Source organism: Panonychus citri, unplaced genomic scaffold, assembly GCF_014898815.1.
Source record: "Panonychus citri isolate SS breed McGregor unplaced genomic scaffold, ASM1489881v1 Contig00136, whole genome shotgun sequence".
Taxonomy (NCBI): Eukaryota; Metazoa; Arthropoda; class Arachnida; order Trombidiformes; family Tetranychidae; genus Panonychus; species Panonychus citri.
In genome coordinates, this window is record NW_026515541.1 from 2671912 (window position 1) to 2686133 (window position 14222).

General features: G+C 31.6%; 5 protein-coding genes across 5 annotated transcripts; 4 read left to right on the plus strand and 1 right to left on the minus strand.

Annotated features, from left to right (window-relative positions):
• Nucleotides 1–303: 303 nt before the first annotated feature.
• On the plus strand, nucleotides 304–1338 carry LOC128392543 (mite group 2 allergen Pso o 2-like). Its single transcript, XM_053352577.1, has 2 exons — nucleotides 304–447; nucleotides 531–1338. Exons 1-2 carry the CDS (start codon nucleotides 348–350, stop codon nucleotides 953–955), a joined length of 525 nt encoding a protein of 174 aa, XP_053208552.1. The 5' UTR covers nucleotides 304–347; the 3' UTR covers nucleotides 956–1338.
• Nucleotides 1339–2302: 964 nt separating this feature from the next.
• Nucleotides 2303–6093, plus strand: LOC128392537 (beta-arrestin-1-like). The gene is made up of 7 exons (XM_053352570.1): nucleotides 2303–2583; nucleotides 3123–3367; nucleotides 3993–4256; nucleotides 4449–4606; nucleotides 4825–4968; nucleotides 5079–5324; nucleotides 5770–6093. The coding sequence occupies exons 1-7, from the start codon at nucleotides 2454–2456 to the stop codon at nucleotides 5843–5845; spliced, it is 1263 nt and encodes a 420-aa protein (XP_053208545.1). The 5' UTR covers nucleotides 2303–2453; the 3' UTR covers nucleotides 5846–6093.
• A 79-nt stretch (nucleotides 6094–6172) lies between these two features.
• Nucleotides 6173–6721, plus strand: LOC128392544 (uncharacterized). The gene is made up of 2 exons (XM_053352578.1): nucleotides 6173–6411; nucleotides 6472–6721. Exons 1-2 carry the CDS (start codon nucleotides 6173–6175, stop codon nucleotides 6563–6565), a joined length of 333 nt encoding a protein of 110 aa, XP_053208553.1. The 3' UTR covers nucleotides 6566–6721.
• A 3076-nt stretch (nucleotides 6722–9797) lies between these two features.
• On the minus strand, nucleotides 9798–12495 carry LOC128392534 (kinesin-like protein KIF23). Its single transcript, XM_053352567.1, has 3 exons — nucleotides 11555–12495; nucleotides 11364–11477; nucleotides 9798–11296 (listed from the first exon to the last, which is right to left on the minus strand). Exons 1-3 carry the CDS (start codon nucleotides 12415–12417, stop codon nucleotides 10027–10029), a joined length of 2247 nt encoding a protein of 748 aa, XP_053208542.1. The 5' UTR covers nucleotides 12418–12495; the 3' UTR covers nucleotides 9798–10026.
• A 547-nt stretch (nucleotides 12496–13042) lies between these two features.
• Nucleotides 13043–14118, plus strand: LOC128392542 (uncharacterized). Its single transcript, XM_053352576.1, has 5 exons — nucleotides 13043–13294; nucleotides 13374–13510; nucleotides 13577–13695; nucleotides 13768–13860; nucleotides 13948–14118. Exons 1-5 carry the CDS (start codon nucleotides 13166–13168, stop codon nucleotides 14064–14066), a joined length of 597 nt encoding a protein of 198 aa, XP_053208551.1. The 5' UTR covers nucleotides 13043–13165; the 3' UTR covers nucleotides 14067–14118.
• Nucleotides 14119–14222: the final 104 nt, after the last annotated feature.

Genomic DNA, 14222 nt, shown 5'->3' on the forward strand with positions numbered 1-14222 from the left:
TAATAATAATTAATAATCAAATACATATTTAGTTATGAAAAAGAAAACAGTAAATTAGTTAATTGTGAAATAACTAGACAATCAGCTCTCTGTCTCTGTTAATTACCATAAATACTAATAATACAACCAATTGATTAACATAACATTGTAATGACATTGGAAATCAATGTAACGACCGTTCAACCTTAATAACAATTAACATGACCTAGAAATCAGTGTAATTAAATCAAGTAACTTAGGTCAGATAGTAATGAGTAGACTGATTAGTTTTATATAAAAAAACAACAATCAACAATTAAAGTAATCATTTCTTGATTAGTTCAATTTGCTTGTGTCACAATCAGTGGATGAATCAACAATTCATAATGAATAAGTTTACGTTGATTGTTATAATTAGTTCACTTTTATGTTCATTTGATTGTATCAAAATTTCATTTTCCTCTTGTGGTAAGTAAATATAGACTTTTGTTCATTTGTAATCTATTAATCAACTTTTAACTTTTTATTAATTGTTCGGATCAACAATTAAGGTGGAGAAGCATCTGAACTACGAATTGATGGTTGTCAAAATAATGTCGAACCTTGTGTTCTGCCCAAAGGTAAAACGGCTCATATTGAGGTCGATTTTGTGGCTCCGTTTGATTCCGATTTTGTTTACGCTGATGTAAGTCGACAATCGGACACTTTGTCAATCGCTATTCCAATTCCACTGTTTGATCGTGACGCTTGTACGAACCATGGACTAACCTGTCCACTCAAAAAAGGTCAAAATTACACTTATGTTTACGATTTTTATGTTGACCCTTTACTGCCGTCAATTAAAGGCAACTACTTATTATCACTGTCCACATTTTGGGGCTACGGTCTTGGTTGTATTAGTATTCCTATGGAAATATCGAGCAGTAATACAACTGATTTACTTGGTTTATTTGGTAATCGATTGTCGGTCGATTAAAGTTTCAAGTTCCAATTGATTTGAAGATTTTTCGCGAAAAATCCATTCATCTAATATATCACAGTGTCCATTTCTTTTGTGTGTAAATAACAATAATAATTATTCTCTCCTCTTTTGGTGAAACATTTTCTTTTACAAATAAACAGTTAATTCGAAATAAAAATCAATCCAATAATTTTACGATCTAAATGATAACCAACCATCAATCGAAATTGAAAATATTAAACGTCTCGAATTAACAGAAATGAAATTCGAGAGAAATTATTAAAAGGTTAAGACCATTTTATTCTCAACTGTCAAAGAGCAATTTACGCTTTAAATTAATGTACCAACGCAAATTTCGTTGGTCACAATCACAATCAAAATCATTAGAATTTAATTGAAACAATCAAAATTAATCATCGACTTTTGTTCTCACAAGTAGCGAACTCTGGTGATTGTTTTTCAAACGATTTTTCCATTGCCTCGAAAATTGAAATTTCTCATTTGTTTACATTCTAATTGTTGACCTGCAGTTGATTGTTTATCTTAATTGTGACTTTCGATCAACTTTTTATTTTGCAGAAAATCAGTTTAACAAGGATAGTTAATTGTTATTTCTTAGGTGATGATATTCTGTTTTCGTTTGTGAATAAAAATCTTACAATTCGGTTAACTGACAAGTGTGAGTTTCCTTTTTGGGGTTTGTGTTTTTCTCTCCTTGGAATATTATTTTCTTTTAATTGTAACTGTTAACTTGTTATCATTTGCCAGTTGACATGTTCTAGTTTACTTGGTTTGGGTTGTAATCAAATCGACAATTAAAGTGCTATTATTAATTATGTTGATTGTGTCAACTAACAAATAGTGTAAATTTTGTAACCAACAAGAGATAATAGAGATTGTTTCATTTTTTTATAATCTATTCTCGGTAAACAAGTCAACCCCTTTTACTAATTAAGATATGTGATTGTTTCTTAAATTGTTCAACTGTTTCACTCTCATCTTCACCATCTTTAATCATAATTATCGATCATCACCATCTAAAAAGTGTAACAATTAAATTAATTGTTTATTCAATTTGGGGAAAAACAAAATTGACTCTTCTACCTGTTGAGATTGTAAATCTTTCCATTCGCTGTGCTTCCCATTAAACCTAAACTCTCAATAGACAATCAGAGAAACCTACAAGTTAATCATCATCATCATCATCATCATCTGTTAGCCTAAAGGTTGACAATTAAATTAAATTAAAAGTGTTAACTTGGTTTACTTTTCCTTTTTTTGAATTTAGTTTCTTTTGTATTTTGTTGCTAAGGGGGAAGAATAGAGACAAATTGACTCCTCCCTTTTACCTAAACATCAAAAAGGAAAAAATTGTTTTGATATATTTTTGGAGACACTTTTCATTCAATCATTTGTTTCCCTTTTGATTACAATTAATTCTTCGTTTAAAGTATTCTATTCTCACCACAGTTTATATTGTTAACTCAATTGATCAAGTTCTCTATTGACGAAAATGAGCCAACAAGATGATATCAAAAGACCAGGGACTCGAGTTTTCAAGAAATCATCGCCCAACGGTAAGATAACCGTTTACCTTGGAAAAAGGGACTTCGTGGACCATATTTCACAAGTTGACCCAATAGGTGAGAATTGTAATTGTTTCATCTTCACCTCAAATATTTAGACTATTAACCCAATTAAGTAAATTGTTATGGTGACACTTGTACCCTCTTCTTTTGATTCTATCAATCTGTCTGTCATGTTTATTTACAGAATATCATCAATTTCCATCACCATAATAATCGTTAGATTTGTTCTTTGTCATATATTATTTACTAATATTTTTTATTTTCTCTTCCTGTTTCTTTTTTTCTCTCTCCTTTCTTTGGTTCCTAATCCATCTTTTCCTTTTCCTTCTTTTCCTTCTTCTTCTTCTTCTCTTTTTCTATCTGTCGAATTTTTTCTTCTTCTCCCTGTCCTTCTTCTCTATCATGATGATATTCTCGATGATTATCATTTATTTATAAATATACTGAACATATAACTCATTCCTCGATATTGATTAATTACACGAATATTTTCATTCTTCATGTTGATCATGCAATGTGATGAATTCATTGTTATGCTGTTCAATAAATCATGTTTTCTTTTTGTTTTTTTTTCTTTTTCTATTATTATCTAGATGGTGTAGTCTTAGTCGATTTGGATTATGTTAAAGATCGTCGGGTATTTGGCCATATTTTAGCCGCTTTCCGTTATGGAAGAGAGGATTTAGATGTTCTTGGATTAACATTTCGAAAAGATCTTTACTTAGCTTCAGAGCAAATCTTTCCAGTTCTAGAGGAGAAAAGCAAAAGACCTCGAACCAGATTACAGGAGCGATTAATCAAAAAATTAGGTCCAAATGCATTCCCATTTTATTTCGAGGTAAGAAACATACACACTTGATTTCTTACACTTAATTACCAATTACTAACCAAATTACTTTTCTCTTTCCTGTTTTATTATTACCATTAACCATTTCTCTCATGGCAATTTCTCTTAGTATTTAAGAAGAGAAGATTAAGAAAAGAAATATAAGCTTTTCTTTTCTTCATCTTTTTTTTCTCATGATCTGTTTTTATTTCACTCGAATTAATTTACATACATATTAGGAGATACAATAGTGATGTTTATAGTCTATCTCATGATATAAAATTCTGTTTACCCAGAAGTTTATTATTCCCATTCTGGTCTCTTTGCTTCCTTGTCTATTTTGTTTGAAAAAAAGTGTTAAAAATACTTCAATTACCGTTAATTATTAATCACCAGGATTTAATTATCAAGATTTGATGACGTTATTTATGTTCAACAACTTTAACTAAATTGAAATTGTTGTTTTTAGTTTTTCCCTTTTTTGATCATTTCAATTATCTAAATCATTTGAGTTATTTGTTTTTTTTTCTATTAATATAATATCTCTCTCTCTCTCTTTATTTATTTTTTATTCTCTATTTTATTCTCTCTGGATTACATTTGCGTTGATTTATTGGTCATCATCTAATTATCAAAGCTTCCACCTCATTGTCCAGCATCAGTTACTCTTCAACCGGCCCCTGGTGATACCGGTAAACCTTGTGGAGTAGATTATGAATTGAAAGCTTACGTTGCCGAGAATCTTGATGAAAAGCCACATAAACGCAATTCCGTTAGATTAGCGATCAGGAAAATTACTTATGCACCAAGTGAACAGGGTGAACAGCCAAGTGTCGAAATAAGCAAACAGTTCGTGATGTCGCCAAATAAATTACACTTGGAAGCTTCACTTGATAAAGAGGTTGGTATTAATTTCCCTTTTTTTTGTAATAATTACACTTCAATTAAATTCTAAACGATGTATCTCATTTAATGTGATAATTTAATAATAGATTTGATTGATAATTTGCTTGCCTTTCCCTTCTTTCTCCATATTTATATTTGGTTTTATTGTAATTAATATGATTCTATTTTCTCTCTCCCTCTCTTCTAGTTGTATCATCACGGTGAAGATATCGCAGTCAATGTACATATTGCAAATAACTCAAATCGCACGGTTCGAAAAATCAAAATATCAGTTCGTCAATTTGCTGATATTTGTCTTTTCTCAACGGCACAATATAAATGCTCGGTAGCTGAGATCGAGAGTGAGTACGTGATTGACAATCCATGTGTTATAACTTAAAATGTTATTAGTTTTGTTTAATTTGTTATTTGTCATTTTTTCCGTTCTATCTTATGTCATCGTCTACGATAAACGTCTTCCCTGTTTCTGTAAAACTTTTACAATCATCTTTCTAACTTAAATCACGATCAATCTAATATCGAAATCCAAACCTCACACTCAACTATAACCTTTAAACTCTCAGGGATGGTTGTCCTGTTAGTCCAGGATTTACTTTATCTAAAGTCTATTATCTGCGACCTCTTCTATCTGATAATAAGTCAAAAAGAGGATTAGCACTCGATGGTCAACTTAAACACGAAGATACAAATCTTGCATCATCAACAATGTAAATCATTTCGAAATTTATCTTCTTTTTATTTTTGTGACAAAATTTTCTCCTGACAATCTGATTGATCTTTTTTTCCCTTTATTCTAAATATCCATCAATCTATTTAGTATAACAGATCCAGAACATAAAGAAAATCTTGGAATAATTGTTCAATATAAAGTTAAAGTAAAACTTTGCTTGGGTCCTTTGGGAGGTGATGTTGTTGCCGAATTACCTTTTGTTCTGATGCACCCAAAGCCTGAAGATGATCCTGAGCCTTCTGGAGCAACACCGACTGATGGTGATCCAAATCATGTCAATAGCGAAGGAGCCAAACAAGAATCAAATGATTTTAATTTAATCCAATTGGATACGTACGTTTATCCATCATCTCCTTATACTTTGTTTTGTTTTCATAATGTCACTTTCTATCAACCTTTCACTCAATCTCTCACCGACTCTCTCTCTCTCTCTCTCTACTCTTCTTCATCAGCATGTCCTTGTACCTTATTTAACCTAAAAGTGAACCAATTTGCTTCACTTCTATTGGAAATCAAAAATGATTGACAGAAATCGGGATGTCATTAATTTTGATTTCTTTTTTTCTTTCGCATTTAATCCAAATCATAATGTTTATTTTAGATATTATCACTTTTCCCTTTATAACATTGACAACTCTAATTCATCATGTTATCCTTAATCATTTCCCGTCCATCAAATCACCTTAATATTTATTTTTACTCTCTCCCACATCTTACTATTTATTAATATATTGACTTAATTTTTTTTCTTCTCTCTCTCTCTCTCTCTCTCTTCCAGGGAACCGACAGAAGATGACATAATCTTTGAAGACTTCGCTCGGATTAGATTAAAAGGCGAAAATGATGGAAAGTAAATTAAATCCACTGACAAAATCGACAAAACCAAGAGACACAAATACATAAACAATTTAATAAAAAGACACAAGAAACACATATACACCAATCGCATACAACAAACACACAAAACAAATTAAATGAATTTCAATTCCTCTAAATTGTTTTTGTAAAATATAACTTTCTTTTGCCATGTAAAAAAACTACAGATTGTATCCATTATTATTATCATAATTATCATTTAAATTTTAAATCAAACAATCAAAAAGTATCTCATGTAGCTCTTTATATCACATTCTCTTTTCGGACATTACGACCATCATTGTTGTAGTGAAAGATGCAAAAAAATGACCAAACTCAAAAGATCGGGAGAGTTGAAGCCATTTTTGAAGACAAAAGAAACTCCGACAACCTTTTTACCCGTCATCACGCCAGATTCATTCAAGATCGGCGTTGATATGATGGCTAATCGATTCAATGGAAATTCGAAGCGCAAAGGTCAATTTTCTGAAAAGATTCAGGGAATTTGTGTCTTCATTACGAAAGAAATTGCTGAATTCGAACCTTCTAAGCTCGTTTTAGACATGTAAGTTGAAGAAATGCAGTTCGTTGTAAATTATAATTGTTACTTTTATTTCTTTTACAGTCCGAACGAGACAATACCGATTTATTATCTTACTGTGGATAAAGGGACATTTTGGATTCTAAGAGCGCAACGACTGCTCATGGAAAAGAAATAAATCAAAACTAAGTCAACTGAGAATAGAATCTCTGGTCATTTCAATCAGTTAAAAGATTTTCGCTAAGAAAATTGAACTATCATGGACGACGAATTGATCATTCAGTTTCTCACAGAAATTACCAGAGAAAATAAAAACAGAAGAGTAAAGTGTTAATTATAAATTTGATCAAAAAGAAGAGGAAAGGATCAATTAAAAATTAGAATATTGAATTAGATCAAATGGTAAAGTCGGTGGCCAGAAAGAATCATTCATTTTGATCATGAAAAACATTTCGATTCCGATAATATTTAAAGGATTTCCTCAGGAGGGAAAAACTTAATTTCTCAGTTCAAACGAATGGATAACACAATTAATACAATGTAAACTCTCAAGAAGACAAAAATATAAGAGATGATATTTCTGATTGATTATTCTACCTTAATTCTAAGATAATCAATTCGTCAGTTGTTTCCCATCAGAATATATTATAATATTTATAAGATAAATCAAAGATTTAAGTGTAAGCCTTTTTGTAAATAGAGAAAATTAATATTTATTAATCAAAATAGTTTTTTACATAAGTTTCAAATGGACTTTGGTTGGTCAATGAGTAAAAAGAAATATAAAAGTGAACATTAATTAATTACTATAATTGGAATCATAATTGTAAGTAACTTTAGTTAAAACTTTTCTACCGGGAAAGTAACCGGATATAACCAATAGGAATTGGAATCATAATTAAATATAAGTTGCAATATGATAACAATTAGATGTTCTCAAGTATGTCTCAAGTTATCAAACGGTTTTTCTTATATCAGTAAAGAAAATCTCCTTGACCGTCAGTTGATAAAGAGAATGTTAAGTTAGTCAGTTTATCGACTGTAATTGCTATTTTCTTTTCGTTCCCATTCAGTTTTAGCCGATTCAAACGCTACCTTTTCCATGACCGCTACTTGGAATTGCGAAATCACTATGTCAGGACCAATACCCGAATTTCTGTGATAATCTTTGAAGTGTTGACGATAACTATTTCTTCTACAGCTCTGTACCCATTGGCAAATAGAACATATTTGAACGATAAGATAATCCTCTGGAATATTGTAACAATAATCATCGACTATGTCGTCTATCAGTTGCGCTCGAGTCTTATCATCGTTCAAAGATTCATATATCGTGCTGTATATGATCATATCATTGTATTGGGAAATGATTGTCTCGTTTTCTAACCTCACAGAACTGTGTTTCGACTTGAAGTGTTTTGCATAATCGTAGGTCAGAACCTGTTCTGCCCACTTACATCTGGTACAAATACGAACGGCGAGATGATCCCAAGGTATCTCATAGAAGTCGAAAGATCCAGTTACTTTTTTAAGAGTTTTAGACAAGGATGATGATAGAACAGTGAGATCAAACATCCATGAACACGGAGGAAAATCGTGAAAATCGGTAGATACTAGTTTTCTTTTCACTTGAGTTGACCTTGAACTGGAAGGTTCATCTAACTGGCTCGTTGTTCCGCTAGCGCCACTGCCCTCCCTTGTGAGTTGACAACCATCAAATTATTGATCAAAGTGGTCTGATTATTCAGGATATTTGCTAATTCTTGTGAAATGTTGTCTTGATCCATTGGCTCGGTTTTTAAGATAATCTCAGAATCTGTTTGAGCTTCTTTATCCACCATCAGAGTAGATTCATTAACTGGTTCTGATGATCTCTGTGAATTGTTGTTTTGATCGATCATCGTCTCATCGTCATGATCTATCTCATTGTCCGTCTGAACTTCTTTATCCGTGGAAATAAACAAACATTGGGTTAATTCTGTTCTCAGCTGATCCATTTTTGATGAATGTTCTTTTTCCAAATTGTTTCTTTGTTCTAATAATCTCTTTTCGAAATCCTTTTCAAGCTTTTTTCTAAGCTCGTCCAATTGCACATTAATGTTCTCTAAATTGTTTAATTGCGTCGCTTTTTTCTCGATTCCTGGTAACCGTTTTCCATTATTGGCGAATCGAATTGATGGACATTTTTGCCCAATCCAAGATCACGAATTTTCTTCTCATAAGATTCCTTGAGATCGTTATATTGCTGCATGGGTATGAATTCTTCACGAACTCTTAAGATTTGCTCTTTCAGCCCAATATTCTTTTCTTTTCTTCAACGAGTTGATTTCGAAAATACAAACTAATTGATTCAAATCTTTTCTCTACTTCATTTTCCAAGGTTGACATTAATTCTTTGAAACTGATAACATTTGCTTTTTGTAGATCCACCTTTTCATCAATGTCTGACTCCAAATCAATTGTCACAACATTGGAATTATCGTTGAATCCATCACGAGAATTGGAGGATAAAGTTGAACAACATTTACAGAAAATATTCCTTTTGGTCATCAAATCATCAACAAGTTTAGAGAATCCAAATTGTCTTGAAGTTTCACTTTCACTTGTATTGGCCTCACAACTTCTTCTTGAAGCAAAAGAACTTGAATTAGAATTGTTCAAATCCATGGCCAATTAAAAGAGTCAAAAAAGGATGAAAACCATAAACAGAAACACGTGAAATGTTTCAATCACTTTGAAGATAAATTGTCAAACCGATTGACTCACCTATTGATTACAATTTGGCCTCAAGTTTCAATTTATTTGCTTTGTTTACGTTTAACTTAAAAATAGTTATCAAGATAATCAAGATAATTATCATTATAATTTTTGTTAAACAAAAGTTCTTTTTGAGACTAACACCATCTCTTGGTGGAAAAAAACAGTTAATACCAGCGGTGATTTTCAAGTTCGATTTTAATTTTTTCTCCCGGTAAGAAGATTGGCAAAAAATTAAACTTTCCATTTGAGAAATACGACTTTGTACATTTTGAGGAGCATGAAAATAACGCAAAAGATGAATTGTTTTTTCTGACCTAATCAATAGTTTTCGATTATCGACCAACATCAACAAATATAATTTATTGCCGAGACTCACTTGTCTTAATAAATGATAGTGGGCAGCTACAGTTTGTTCAGAAATTGCTAGCTCTAGGGTGGACATTGAAATTGATTAGTTAAATTAGCATAATATCCCCTTCAAAAACATTAGAATGTTCAATTTAGATTTTTCGAAGATGGTTCCTCTAGTCCGATTGGATTGAAGTGGATTTTAGTCGCTAATCCATTTTATTTGATCTTTAAGCCGTTTCTGTGTCTCTTTAAATTGTTCACATTGAACTTGAACGATTGTAATTTAATTGTTGAAGCCATTTTGAAAGAAAAAGATTGGTTTATTTTAATTTGAATAATTAAGTACAAAAATTATGTAAAATGTGCTCTAATTTGCGCCTTTTTGTCATTAAAAAGTGTTACCAATTGTTTGATTATTTAATTGATTATTTAACAAGAATCAACTAAATTAATTTAATTTCTAAAAATAGTCATCAGTCTAAAGCCGAAATAAAATCAGCTCAAAGTTAAATTGTCGTATCTTGAGTCTTACCAAATTTCATTATTTTCAAGTCCACAATTTGACGAATCAGGAAGATACTTTGGTAATGGTGGTAAACTTGAATTGGGCTTATCGAAGTTTGTATTTTCGTCAAGAGTAGAACCACTAAAAGATTGATCAGTAGAGTTACAGAATTTCTTTTTCTTTTCAATCAAATGAGATTCTAAAACGGAATCTGGAGAACAATTCGATTGACTTGTGATCTCTTGTAGACATTTTGATCTTGAACTTCTTCGTCTTTTAAGTGATACGACGGAGACCTGATCATCATCTTCGTTTTCCAGTTCGACTTCAGGGTCACTTGGATTAGAATGTTGATGGAAAATTTGAGTAGGCTCATGTTCTCGAGATGAACAGTCTATTGTATCTGTTTGTGGCTCTTTATCTGTCGCAATGTTCATTAGTTGGGCCAATTTCTCCTTGAATACATTCAGATGCTCTTTTACTTTTTCATAGATTGACTGTAACTTCAATTGGTTTTCCTTTTTCAATGTTTCTCTCAGTTCTTTGATCGCCTGTTCATGTGAATGATGAACAATTATCGTATCACCTTCATGAATTATTTCATCTATTACGTTTTCTTTTTCGCTCGTGGCAATCAAACCTTGTTTCGAATTAGATTTGCGTTGATCTGAAATGATCTTCATTTCTTTTTCTAACTGACACTTCTGAATTGGAAATTCTCCTTTTTTGTCTTTGGATCTTGAGAGCGTCGATGCTTCATTGATAAAAATTAAACTTTCCCTCATACGATTAGCGGAACTCTTTCCAAGATTAGTTAATTCGTCCTCAATTGATGACAACTTTTTCTGCGTTTCCTTTTCTAAAGTTTCTCTCAACTCTTTCAGTTCCAAAGCATGATAAGCTCGAATTATTTCCAACTCGGAGACTGGAACCACTGTTCGATTTTCTTGGTGATAGATCCTATCGATTTGCTTTGTAAGCTCTTTTCCAAGATATTCCAAATCCAAATTAGCTTTGTTTTCCAAGTCATGAATCTTTTTCTCATATGATTCCTTGAGTTCATCCAATCGTGCGATGGGTACGAATTCTAGATTCTCCGTTTGTGATTCTTTATCGCTCGATCCAACTGAATTCTCATATGTTTTCGCATTTCTATGCGGACGATCTGTAAAAATCGAAGGCAAATTGTGGAAAGTAGCAACACCGAGTTGTAAGCATTTTAGAGTTTTATGTAATAATATTGAAGATGGATCGATATCAACAATCATCCAAACTTTTCTATTGTCACCCAAACTAGAAATGAAAACAAAAACAAATTATTAAAATTGATCAAAAGGTAGAACTATTCAATTAAATTTACCTTTTAAGAGTATTTTTGCTTAGGTCGAAACGATCTTCGAGTTGTACCAGTTTCGTAAGGATCTTTACCATTTGTGTGTTATTTTCATATCCTGAGAAATCGCCTAAAGTCAAACTAAGGTTACAGATGAAAAGATCACAAATTCAATGAAGTTAGTCGGAATGATGCGATTGTACAACTAAAAGACTTACTGTGACACTTTCGATTCCAAGACTTTTCCTTTATGTTGCTTGAACTTGATCAATGAGATACAGAAAAACGGATGTCTTCGACTCATCGAAGTATCTGGAATGTTTTCCAAAGTGTTTTTTTGTCGATTCGTGGATCCAATTGAATAGATGCTAAAAGCTTCTTCGAACGATGAAACAAGAACTGACTGTAATTCAGTTTTAGGTTGATTCTGTTCATCATCAGTGAACAAGGGTAAAGGTGAAATTGAGCCATCAGATGAAGGAGCCAAAAGGTCATAAATGTAATTGCCGTAAATTTCAAAGTGTGAAAGGTAACAAACATGTTGATATGAAATATTTTCTTCTTTATTGCCAACTGCATGACTATCGTTGTTTTCAATGTTCGAGAGAGCTGATTCTTGGTCAGTTGAGTCCGAAGAGTCAATTTTCCCACATGGATCGATAATAAAAGAACGTTTAGAAAAAATCATTCCCAGTGCAAGTGAAACTAAACCAGGGTCAGAACTTTGATCTTCAATTGACCCTTTCATCGTGTATGATTGTCCAATACAGAAGAGCAAACCATTGACTCCGTTGAGAACGTCGTTAATTAAAGGTAAACAGCATTTTGAGAATACGCTTTTTTGACTCACCGAATCATCTAAAAGCTCAGTAAATGCGAATAACCTCATGAAATCACCTTTATCCCTATTGGAATCACTTTTTCTCAAATCAACAGATAAAATGTTGGAATCAATCACTTTATAAGGTCCATTCTCTTCACCTGAGGACTTGGTCGAAGGTTTAATTCTCAAGAAATGAGCAAATTTTGAAGACAATAATTCATTACAAGGTGAAAGGTCAACACAGTTCAAATTATCCATTACAGTTTGAGGGAGAAATGTAAATAAATTTAGAAAGACATTAAATTATTCACTCTTTGAGGTTAACTGATTGAATTAAATTAAAGAAACCAAAGAAAAAAGAATTGTAAGAGTCACCTATTGGTGTAAATCTTTTCTTCTTATTTGTCCAATTTAAATTGATTAATGCAATCAGTTGTTATTAGAGATTAATTGTAAAACATTTTCTTGATACAGCAATGAATTTACTTTTTTCACAAGCAACGGACTCATTCAGAACAATGGGCTCATTAGAATATATTTGATTAGAAACCAGACCAAAAACGAAATAACGCACCCAAAATCATTCGAGGCAAATCCAATTTTCTCGAGTTTCTTTTTCAATTATTCATTTTCTTTAAACATGAAAAATTGGAAGCTTATCCCCAACAACTAAAAATATCACACAATCAGTACTAAATGGTAACATTTAATCCATTGCTAAATCATGTCAGCAATTGAACCAAATACTATCATATCAAAATAATGGAATGATATCACGATAAATGCAGTTTTATATTACAAACAATCAGATTAGAAATTTCCTTGACAATAAAATAACAATTAGATGAATGAAACAATAAACTTTGATAGTAATTATTGATGATCAGGATCAATTGATAAAAAAATTGAAGTATATAAAAACTATTGGTTTTCAAGAATGAGAAAATATTAAAGTGTTAACGAGGACAATAAGTTTCCTAGTAATTAAAACTAATTGTAAGTCAAAATGAAATCAATATTGTTGTTTGTTGCTTGTGTTTCTGTTGTTATTTCATCAACAGTCTCAGTTAAAATCACTGGTACTTGTCCAACACCAACCAAACCACCAGGAATTGACTATTGGTATTTCAGTTATGTAAGTACTTATGAACGATTATTAATATTTATAATATTCTCAATTGAACTGATTGAACAATCAATTTATTTGCTTGCAGTTCACTGGAATCAAAGGATGGTATGAAGTTGGACACAGCGATGAAACTGTCCCAAGAACCGTTTATAATACTATTGAGTTCGGTCATCTTTACCCTGGAAAAGTTTACATGTTGAGAAAAGGAGCAACTAGAGATATGTAAGTAAATTATCAGTTCGATAAATGAAGAGAAATATATTGACAAGACAATTAATTGTCCAACAGAGAAATCACATCTGTTTTTGATGAAAAAGTTGATTATGTTGTCGGTGATTTCGATGGCAAATCTTATTATGACATTAGTGAAGATGACAGGCCAGTATCATTCAAATACACCAACGAAGGTAAGAATCAACAATAAGATTGAAAATTTGCAAACCAATTGCTAATTAACTTTTGTTAATTGCTACAATTAGATGGTAAACGAGTAACTGTTTCGATGCCTTACTACAATGAATTCACTGCAATGATTTCAACCTGTTCTGACAATGGCGATGGAACCGTTGACCGTAAGTATTTGAATCAATCAATCTATCAATAGATTTACAATTACATCAAATTAATAATTTCTTTCCTCAATTTAAATTATCCAACAGTTAAAGCCTGGTACTTCTCACGAGCTAGATCAACTTCAATCCCAGATGAAGTACAAAAAGTTGCTAAATCTTTGATTGGTAAAAATTTGTCTATAACCTGTCAAGGTGATTTCTGTTAAACAATCAATTAAAATATAAATTAAAGATCTTATTTAAAGTATCAAATCAAAATACTGATTTCTATTTTCATTCCAACTTATCATTACAATTGTTTCTTTGTTTTTGAAATAAATAATTGCTTTTCATAGATCTCGATGCTTTGAACCTTTTGGATA

Excerpts from the sequence above, each read along its gene's own strand:
- LOC128392542 (XM_053352576.1), top strand. The coding sequence starts at position 13,166 with ATGAAATCAATATTGTTGTTTGTTGCTTGTGTTTCTGTTGTTATTTCA. Across the intron at positions 13,696-13,767 it reads ATTCAAATACACCAACGAAG|ATGGTAAACGAGTAACTGTT; the intron begins GTAAGAATCAAC and ends TGCTACAATTAG. Across the intron at positions 13,861-13,947 it reads TGGCGATGGAACCGTTGACC|TTAAAGCCTGGTACTTCTCA; the intron begins GTAAGTATTTGA and ends ATTATCCAACAG.
- LOC128392534 (XM_053352567.1), bottom strand. The coding sequence starts at position 12,417 with ATGGATAATTTGAACTGTGTTGACCTTTCACCTTGTAATGAATTATTG. Across the intron at positions 11,478-11,554 it reads TTGGAATCGAAAGTGTCACA|TTTGACTTTAGGCGATTTCT; the intron begins GTAAGTCTTTTA and ends CTGTAACCTTAG. Across the intron at positions 11,297-11,363 it reads AGCAAAAATACTCTTAAAAG|TTTGGGTGACAATAGAAAAG; the intron begins GTAAATTTAATT and ends TTTCATTTCTAG.
- LOC128392543 (XM_053352577.1), top strand. The coding sequence starts at position 348 with ATGAATCAACAATTCATAATGAATAAGTTTACGTTGATTGTTATAATT. Across the intron at positions 448-530 it reads AATTTCATTTTCCTCTTGTG|GTGGAGAAGCATCTGAACTA; the intron begins GTAAGTAAATAT and ends TCAACAATTAAG.
- LOC128392537 (XM_053352570.1), top strand. The coding sequence starts at position 2,454 with ATGAGCCAACAAGATGATATCAAAAGACCAGGGACTCGAGTTTTCAAG. Across the intron at positions 4,607-4,824 it reads GTAGCTGAGATCGAGAGTGA|GGATGGTTGTCCTGTTAGTC; the intron begins GTACGTGATTGA and ends TTAAACTCTCAG. Across the intron at positions 5,325-5,769 it reads AATTTAATCCAATTGGATAC|GGAACCGACAGAAGATGACA; the intron begins GTACGTTTATCC and ends TCTCTCTTCCAG.
- LOC128392544 (XM_053352578.1), top strand. The coding sequence starts at position 6,173 with ATGACCAAACTCAAAAGATCGGGAGAGTTGAAGCCATTTTTGAAGACA. Across the intron at positions 6,412-6,471 it reads TCTAAGCTCGTTTTAGACAT|TCCGAACGAGACAATACCGA; the intron begins GTAAGTTGAAGA and ends TTTCTTTTACAG.